At 43.2% G+C, this 9,812-nt stretch overlaps 1 protein-coding gene across 1 annotated transcript; it reads left to right on the forward strand.

The window, feature by feature from the left end:
- Nucleotides 1–3,573: 3,573 nt before the first annotated feature.
- LOC137758822 (annexin-2 receptor-like) lies at nt 3,574–4,131 on the forward strand. Its single transcript, XM_068534807.1, has one exon. The coding sequence runs from the start codon at nt 3,574–3,576 to the stop codon at nt 4,129–4,131; it is 558 nt and encodes a 185-aa protein (XP_068390908.1).
- The last annotated feature ends 5,681 nt before the right edge of the window (nt 4,132–9,812 follow it).

Here is a 9,812-nt window from a genome sequence, read left to right on the forward strand (position 1 = left end):
CCACAACACAGCTTTTGGGAATGAATCTGAAAGGATCTTTGGAAAGGCAATACTGTATGCAGATACACATCAAGCATTTCAATATGTATACTCTTTGGCCCAGAATTCCACTTCTTACAAGCAAGGAATTATACTTTAAAAAACAAATGTGCTTTTCAGTAAAGGATTGGAAAAAAATAAATTATGATATATCTGCAGGAAACCCTCTCCCATTTTAGCAACTGCTCCCCACTTCCCCATCCATATGTCTGCAGGAGTAGGCAAGTTAAGGCTTAACCTTTCTGCTAACTGGGTGTTGGTTGATGGTCTAGGTCTTGGCATCTTACCCAAGCCAAGTCAGAAGTCCCTACCATGGAATGTGCAACTGGGACTTAGAATTTGATCTGAATATGTACTCCAGGTGGCAATTTCCCTCCCAATTTCTTGTTACCTTTCTCAAGTCTACATGTAAAGGGATTTTCTCATGTCTCTTCCTGCATCATTCACACAGCCATTACATCACAGTCCTCACTGTGGTCCACTCCACTATTCCCAGCTCCTGTATAAGAAAACTTTGCATCACTGCTTCTCTCCCCCTGGATGCCAGGACATGGTCACCCTAATAGCACACTGCTTACTGTCTGTGCACTGATACGAAAAAAGGGTTACTCTGTTTCAGGATGCGTTTCCTCTACTGCCCATTCTTTAATCCCACCAAGTATCATCACACAAGGTTGAACAGCTGTATCGATTTTTACAGAAGGATGGAGGTAACTGAAGGAAATTACACATCAAGAGAGAGAAAATTAAACTAAATATTGATTTCTTTTTAAAGTTATCATTACTGAAAATACCCTATGACTCACTATAGAAAATGAACCTCTTTAGAATGCATCCACTTACAGGGCACAATTACAGTTCAAAATAGAATCAGAATATCTACTGACCTCGCACACTAAAAAGTGCCAACCAGGTTTCCCAGACTCTCCAGATCATACTGCTCCCTCAAATCACGTGGGCCCACAGCTATCACCTACTTGTGTTACTAGGGCTGAAAGACATAACCGGTTCCTCCTTAAGGAGCCTACATTTTGTTTCACTTCTTTCTCAAAAGCATAAAGATTATCAATAAACAGGCAGTCAGTAGGCAAGGCATCCTCACCCCCAAACTGGAATCTTAACCCCCAAGAAAAGGAACCCACTTTTTGAACCATATACTTAGGATCCCTGGGAATATTTGCCTCACACTAAGACTGTCCCTGACTCTCTCACCAGAAGGCAATCCCTGCTACAAATGTCCTTGTTAACTCTTCTCACAGATCTATCTATATTCTTTCATGACACCCTTTTCCCTAACAATAGACCAAAACTTATTTTTGGTATAGGTGGGAAAAGAAATGGACTTATTTTATTCTAATGTCCATCTGTACATTATTTCACATCCACTTCAATGATTATTTGTGGAATCTATAAAATACTCTTTCTGCCTTCCCTTCTTGAAATCACCTCGTTCCTGTCTTGAGAAAATAGCTACCTGGTAGATATCTTGCTATTTCACGTGCCCAGTATTGAAGGGTTAGTTTGCTTCATTCTGGCTTACAGGGTCAGTGGAACTTTCCCATTCTTGATGCTCAGAAAAGTCATCTATGAATGAAACTTTAAAAAACAGGTAGGACATAGTACTTGACATACCATTTTCTGCAAAAATTGAAAGGGAAAAAATATAAGAGAATGGGAACTCTTACAGATTAAAAGAGATATTAAGACATCCCAACTACATGTAATAATGGGTAGACATTGTCTGAAATCAGGTGATCCCCACTTCATTGGTGACTGATATTGACCATCCACAGTCTGACCACATTGCTGGTTCTCACTGTAGTGGCTTCTTGCTATGCATCTATGACACAGGCTAGCTGTCCCTAACCTCTCTGGGGGAAATTACACACAGCTTCAAACAACTCTCTGGGAAGGTTCTACACTACCAGAGCTAAATAGCTCCATGTCTTCAAAGGAATAGTGTTGTTGTCCCCCCTTAAACCTGGCCAGCAGAGCTTTCTGTCTTTATTAGAGTCTCCCAAGTCAGCTGCAAAAATTCCATGTTGCTCCAATAAACCCCTTCAATTTACCACTGCCTGACTAGAGCTTCCAACCCTCTACTTCTTCTGTTGTCCATACTTTCATCCACTTTCTTTATTTCCTTACTTCTCATTTTTTTTCACTTTGATTGTCTTCCTTCTTTTCTCTGTTTCCTTTTTCCTCATATTTATCCTACCATTGTCTTTTTTCCTCACCTCATGCAAAAAGACTGGCTTTGGTGGGAGTCATCTCAAACATTAGCATTTTCTTTCCAGGCAGAGAATCAGCTACCATAGGGAACAAGATTTTGCTGCGTCTTCATGGTCTCTTGACTGTGACTTTGCTCTCCCCTTAAAATTCAGCTCTGCCAAAGCAGGAGCCAGTTCTACAGCTCTGTATGTGCAGAAACCATCACAGCACCTTGCTCATGGCAGGTTGTCAAAACATGCTTGTTAAAAACTCTTTGAATTAAACTAACTTTGTTACATTGAAGATGAATGACTGATAGAGGAAATCTGTGCAGAGGAAATCTGTGCTTGGATGCACTGACTCGTTTGCCAACAGAAAGTCTGAAACATCTGAGGAAGGATGTAAAGGGATGAAATTTCACTATAGATCTGACACAGAAGGAAAAAGCAATCCACTCAGACTGAACACACACAAAAGGACAACATTTTGCGTTTGCTATTCATTGATGTTATGTTTAATATCCATGATCATATCACTAAGAATGACAATGAAAATAATAATAATTGTAAATGAATAACATGTTTTCTGCCAGAGATATCTAATTACTTGACTTTGTTATTCAATTTAATCATAAAAGCTACTTTGTAAAATGTTAGAGTTTAGCTATCATCCAGGTAAAAATATGAGGACAAGAGAGGTTAGGTAACTAGCTGAGTCATATAGAAATAATAGAACTTGTACCCAAACAGTCTGCATCTAGGTCCCTAGACCTGACCCCTCCCCTCCTACATGTTGGCTGAAATTCTGAAACTATTTTAACTTACAAATTGACGAATAGAAGACCAGGGTGGGAGTCTGACTTCTGTCACTGACCAGCAGCGTGATTTCATGCAAAGATGACCAACTTTTCATTCTGATCATCTGGGTAAAATCTGATGGTACTTTTCAAGCAGAAGGGCCCTGAGAATCAATGAACTTACAGTTACCTAAAAGTGTCACCACACAAGATACTTTTCATAAAGGAGTAACCTTCCAAAATAGCTTGCCTTGACAGAGCCCTGTACCTGTTGTTCCTTTAAAAACAAACAACACAAAAACTTTAATTCTCTCAATCTACAAAATCAACTTGAATAACTTTATCAAAGATGACTGGATTTTCCCTTAATCTCCTCAGGTCCTGCCTTCTGAACCAATTTGAAACCTGAGAAAAACGACACCACCCATCCTAATATCCTCTGGTTGGACAGCTAAAAAGTTGGACGGGAAAGTATAAATCCTCAAGGAAGGGATCCCTGAAAACTTCTCCTCCTCTCAGGGGCTGAAGCGATGGAGCCGAACTTTCCCCGCTGCGTGCGCGAAGCCTGGGATTCCGCAGAGGGGTCCCAGGAACCAGAGATGCTGCAAATCTTGAGCTTAGCGGACCCTGAGGAGTGGCAGCTCCCTTTCTATCCTACGCTGGGCCAACTCTCTGGGGACGACGAGGACTTCAGTGGGGAACAACTTTCTACCCACTGCGGGCGTCTGCACCCACACTGCCCGAAACACGGACCCCGAGCGCAGAGCACCTGCAGGCGGGGCGCTGGGCCGCCCGCCCCGGACATGACGCCCGCGACCCGCCAGGAGCCACAATCGCCCTCAGGAGATGGGGCCGCCGCCCGCCCGCAAAGCTTCCCTGGGCGGGTCTTGCGGCATCGGGGACCCAACATCTGGAACCCGAGACCTCTGACCGCGGGGACCCTTCCGGAGCATCGCCCTCCTCCTGGCCTGGAGAGACACCACCGGACGTCCCAAGGCTGGTGGCCACGGACCTACACGCAGTGGCCGGCAAGACCCTGGGCTGCCTCTCCCGCCGCCTTTGGACCCAGGAGCCCTCATCTCCGCTGAGACCCTTCATTGGATGATCCCTTGCGACAGATGTTATTACAATAACACCTCTCCGTTTACCAATCATGGAAGAATTCGTCTTCAGAGACATTTGTGAATTTTCCTTTCGCTTACTTAATAAATTATACCAAATTCCAACTCCTTTCTCTCTCTTACTTTGTCTTTTGGGGAAGGACCCGACGCAGGGGCGGGGTGGCCGGGGCCAGTTCTCACCAGGGACCCTCAGTCCCCTGATTTGCTGGGCGAGGGGAGGCCGGTGGGGTCTCTTGGGCACACCGGGCGGCCAGGGGTCCAGCATAGGCGTTGCCAAACTGGGTCCCACGTGCTGGGCTCCGACACATCCAGCAAAGGGCGGCCAGCAGCCCTGAGAACTCCACTTCGCCCGATGAACGCTCCCGCGCCCTCGCCCTGGCCCTGGCCCTTCCAGTGCATCTGTGGGGCCGTCCAGTCACCTTCACGTTGCTCCGCGGCCCCCAGCGCCTGTCGCCGCTCCAAACGCATCGAGAAGCATTGGCCTCGGGTAGCGCAGAGCTTCCGTCTCCCTCAGGCACTCTCCTGGGCGTGTCCCTTCTTCCTGACTCGCCCCAAAGCCGACTTCCAGCTCCCACCTCAGAGCTGACCTGCAGCCAGAGCGCTGGGGCCCCGGACAAGAGAAAACTAGGGATTGTCTTTCGCGGTGGGGTGTTTCTGCGGCCAGATTCTGGAGCGGTTAGGCTCGCCTCACTTCCTAACTCCAACCAGGCGACTTTCCAAGGCGCCTGACTTCTCATTACCATTCGGAGTTGAACTAGAGTGTCCACCCAATCCGGGGTTTGAAATGGGGCCTGAGAGAACAATGGCAGGCAAAGTGTAAGTGCTTAATAAATGTTAATGCAATTATACTGAGAATTTCTCAACTGCTGTGATTTCTCTGGGGGCAAAATCCTTCACTGGGATTAATCTCACAGGAGTCTGAATGTGGGGACTCCCGGCCTCTGGAGCGGTTTCCTGGAATCCCTTCCCCTCATCGCTCTGGTTTCTGGCATCCCACCCAACCCCACCCTTTCTCTCCTTTCCCTGCCAGGATTCCATGGGCCACCTGTGCAGCCTGGATGCTGGGGCTCAACCAGTATGTAACCCTGGCCTGTCCCCAGGGAATGCAAAAAATATTCTTTCACCCATCTATTAGACCACAGGGTGATATTTTACTTTTTTAGACTCAAACGGAATTTTTCTAGTGAAGCCTGAACATGGGAAATATACAGCTCATAACAAGAGGATGTGATGACATGGGTGTGTGTTATAGACACTGCTATGTCTTTATTAATGTACTTTAATTTCCTACTTTGTCCTTTAATTCTTTTTTTTTTTTTTTTGTCCTTTAATTCTTAAAGAGTGTATGTGAGAAATGAAATCAGTGAGAACTGGAAATAAAGAAATAAATCATTTTAAAATTTCATCCTCACTTTTTCAGTAGTCATTTCAAATCTTCAGCTCTTAGGCAAATAAATGAAATAGGCCTTGAATTCATGGAAAGACACAGTTCTCTATAAATTCACTTGTCAGGAGTCACTAGCAGGATTTGGAGTACAGTCCTACAGTTCCTTTAGCGATTCTAAAATCCAAAATTGTATGGAATCTACCCTTTTGTGTGTAAATTTCTGTGCAAAACTCATTTGACAGCAAACTATGGCATAGATTGATGTAAGGCCATAGTGTTCTCTCTCCAAACTAACATAAGTATTCATAGGAATGACTGATTACTGGAACTGTCCTAGACTATGCAGAGAGGTACACTCTACCAGGCAAGCTCTTATTATCACTTTATAACTTCTTGCATTTTAAATTACAGCATACATCTAGACCCTAGTATTTTATTAAATATATTAGAATATCTTTAATATTAAATAGTGTATTTGCAATATGTAAAATTACAAATTTAGGTTGTTTTTGGTTATGAAAATGACAAGCAATGCTGAATGCTATAGAAGTGCCCTTTGCTGGTGGAAAGCTGGAGTTATTGCAGTATCATCTATTCCATTGTTAGAGAAAATCCTTTTCTGGCATAGATGGCTGCTGCCTTTACCTGTAAATATTTCTAGTAATGGGGTTTATGTGTTCCTTTTTTTTTTTCATTTTATTTTTCTTTCCTTTTCTTTTATTTTTAACTGTCTTGAACCTGAATGGCACTAGCCACCCCTGCCTGGGCTCCTTGTCCTTCCACAACAGCCAAAGCAGGATCCCATGGGATAAAGAAGGATGTTGGAATTTTTGTAGAATTTATTAAGCAAGCAAAAGGAATTTTCACAAATGTCTATGATGGCAAAATTTCTTGCATGATTGCTAATTCATGTAATTCAATATTGGGAATGTGAAACAGCAAGGTATCTACCAGGTAGCTATTTTTTCAAGTCTAGAAATGGAATGATTTCAAGAGGGGAAGGTAGGCAGGGAAAACAAAAGCAAAAATAAACTAGTGGGACTACATCAAACTAAAATCTTCTGCACTGCGATAGAAACTATCATCAAAATGAGAAGGCAACTGGGACTTCCCTGGTGGTCCAGTGGTTAAGAATCTGCCTTCCAATGTAGGGGACTCGAGTTTGATCCCTGGTTGGGGAACTAAGACCCCACACGCTGCAGCACAACTAAGCCCCCTGCCCTGCAACTACTGAGCCCGTGCGCTCTGGAGCCTGCCTGCCACAACTAGAGAGAGACCGCACACCACAATGAAGAGCCCGTGTGCCACAACTAAGACCCGATGCAGCCAAATAAATAAACAATTTTTTTAAAACTTGAGAAGGGGGCTTCCCTGGTGGCACAGTGGTTGAAAGTCTGCCTGCTAATGCAGGGGACACGGGTTCGAGCCCTGGTCTGGGAAGATCCCACATGCCGCGGAGCAACTAAACCCGTGAGCCACAACTACTGAGCCTGCGCATCTGGAGCCTGTGCTCCGCAACAAGAGAGGCCACGATAGTGAGAGGCCCGCGCACCGCGATGAGGAGTGACCCCCGCTTGCCGCAACTAGAGAAAGCCCTCGCACAGAAACGAAGACCCAACACAGCCAGAAATAAATAAATTAATTAATTTAAAAAAAAAAAACAAACATGAGAAGGCAACCTACTGAATGAGAGAAGATATTTGCAAATCACATATCCATCAAGGGGTTAATATTCAAAATATATAAAGAACGCATACAACTTGACAACAACAAAACCCCCAAACAACCTGATTTTTCAAATATGCAGAGGACCTAATAGACACATGAAAGATGATCAACATCACTAATTATTAGGGAAATGCAAAGCAAAACCACAATGAGATATCACTTCATATCTATTAGAATGGCTATTCTCAAAAAGACAAGAAATAACAGGTGTTGGTGAAGACGTGAAGAAAATTGTACCCTCATACACTGTTGGTGGGAATGTAAATTGGTGCAGCCACTTTGGAAAACAGTATGGAGATTCCTCAAGAAGCTAAGAATAGAACTACCACACCATTCAGCTATTCCACTTCTGGGCATTCATCTGAAGAATACAAGAACACTAATTTGAAAAGATAGATGCACCTCAATGTTCTCAGCAGTGTTATTTACAACAGTCAAGATATGGAAATGAACTCATAGACACAGAGAACAGATTGGTGGTTACCAGAGGGGAAGGGAGCTGGGGGTGGTTGAAATGGATGAAGAGGGTCAAGTGTACGGTGATGGATAGTAACTAAACTTTTGGGGATGATCACTTTGTAATGAACATAGATGTTGAATGATAATGTTGTACACCTGAAACTTATATACCAATTTTACCTCCATAAAAAAAGAAGGAAAGGCAGAAAGGATATTTTATAGATTTCACAAATGATCATTGAAATTGATGTGAAATAAATGTTGATGGATTTTTGAATAAAATAAGCTCCATTTCTTTATCCATTCTTCCCACCTAGAGAGACATATCCAAATTTATATAGCTAATGAGTGCCCACACAATCTATTCAATTTATTTTTTTCAGTAAAGATAAAAATGATGTACATTTCCTGTAAGATATGGAGAAAATAATGTGACTTCAAAAGAGTCCCCATCTAGTGACAAATCCAGAAAAATAAGCCTCCACACTGCACTGCAGTATCTAATCTAGAGAACTGATAAGGAAAAATATAAATTTCTCTATGGCAGGACAAGCTAAGTCCGAATTGAAACCCACATAACATGTCCCCATTTGGGATGGGGTTTTCCCAGTTTGCAATGTGCCTCTGCATAATACATTAACCAGACCTCCTCAAGGCAGGAGGATGCAATCAACCTTTGAGAAAAATGGTCCCTTTTTTCTGACACCAGCATTGTAATTTTTTTTTTAAAGGAAAGCCCTTTAATTAATTTATTTATTTTATCTTTAGCTGTGTTGGGTCTTCGTTTCTGTGCGAGGGCTTTCTCTAGTTGTGGCAAGCGGGGGCCACTCTTCATCGCGGTGCGCGGTTCTCTCACTATCGCGGCCTCTCGTTGGGAGCACAGGCTCCAGACGCGCAGGCTCAGTAGTTGTGGCTCACGGGCCTAGTTGCTCCGCGGCATGTGGGATCTTCCCAGACCAGGGCTCGAACCCGTGTCCCCTGCATTGGCAGGCAGATTCTCAACCACTGCGCGAACAGGGAAGCCCAGCATTGTAATTTTTAAGATTACTATTTCTTTCTCCTCCTGCACAGGGGGTCACATTGACCTAACAACTCACTTTATACGTGCACACCTGACCAAAACATCCCTGATGAACTTTATGTATAATGTTAACCTCTCAATATGAGACATAATTATTTGTCTCAAAAGTGTATAAAACTGCACATCTAGTGTCTGACAGGTGGAACAGTCCTCAGAACTTTTGACAGTCTGTCTCCTGGGTTATAATCCTCAGTTTGACTCAAATAAAATTCTCTTTTTTCTTCTTAGCTTGATTATTAATTGAATTTTCATCAACAGAACCAAGAGGTAAATAAATTTACATTAGAAACCAGAATGGGAACACTCTTGAGACCAGAAATGTAAAGCACCTCCATAAGTGGACTCTAGGTGTCTAGATGATGCATGCTGAGAGCAGGAACATCTAACTGGCAAGTGATTATTGGGGAACATCAGCAGTGACCCCCACAAGCTGACTGCAGCTTTGCTTTGCCAAGTAGTAGAGATACGTCTGCGTATCTCTTTCTGACTTACTTCACTCGGTATGACAGCCTCTAGGTCCATCCACCTCACTACAAATAACTCAATTTCATTTCTTTTTATGGTCGAGTAATATTCCATTGTATATATGTGCCACATCTTCTTTATCCATTCATCTGTCGATGGACACTTAGGTTGCTTCCATGTCCTGGCTATTGTAAATAGAGCTTAAATGGCGCTTTTTCTAATGCTACTAAGAATGCCAATACATTTGCCCCAAGTCTAGTAGGAAGCTCAAAGTCATGACGTTACACGATGGCTTAAAAGTGAAAATGAGGACTTTCCTTAAACCTAGCAAAGGTTGGTAGCTACAGTGGGGGTGTCCAGACTGCAGGGTTTGATTAAAAGGGATTACCTTGTACCATTTTTGTAGGATGACATTCGTTTTATGGATTTCAGAGGCATTTACAAGAAATGCCCTAAATTAAGTCTCGCTTATGTTCCTGAAATAGGAGAGATTTAGTTTTGCTTAGGGGGCTTAAATACTTTAGCTTG

Source organism: Eschrichtius robustus, chromosome 2 (genome assembly GCF_028021215.1).
Source record: "Eschrichtius robustus isolate mEscRob2 chromosome 2, mEscRob2.pri, whole genome shotgun sequence".
Lineage (NCBI taxonomy): Eukaryota > Metazoa > Chordata > Mammalia > Artiodactyla > Eschrichtiidae > Eschrichtius > Eschrichtius robustus.

Coding starts and splice junctions, on each gene's coding strand:
- LOC137758822 (XM_068534807.1), top strand. CDS start 3,574: ATGGAGCCGAACTTTCCCCGCTGCGTGCGCGAAGCCTGGGATTCCGCA.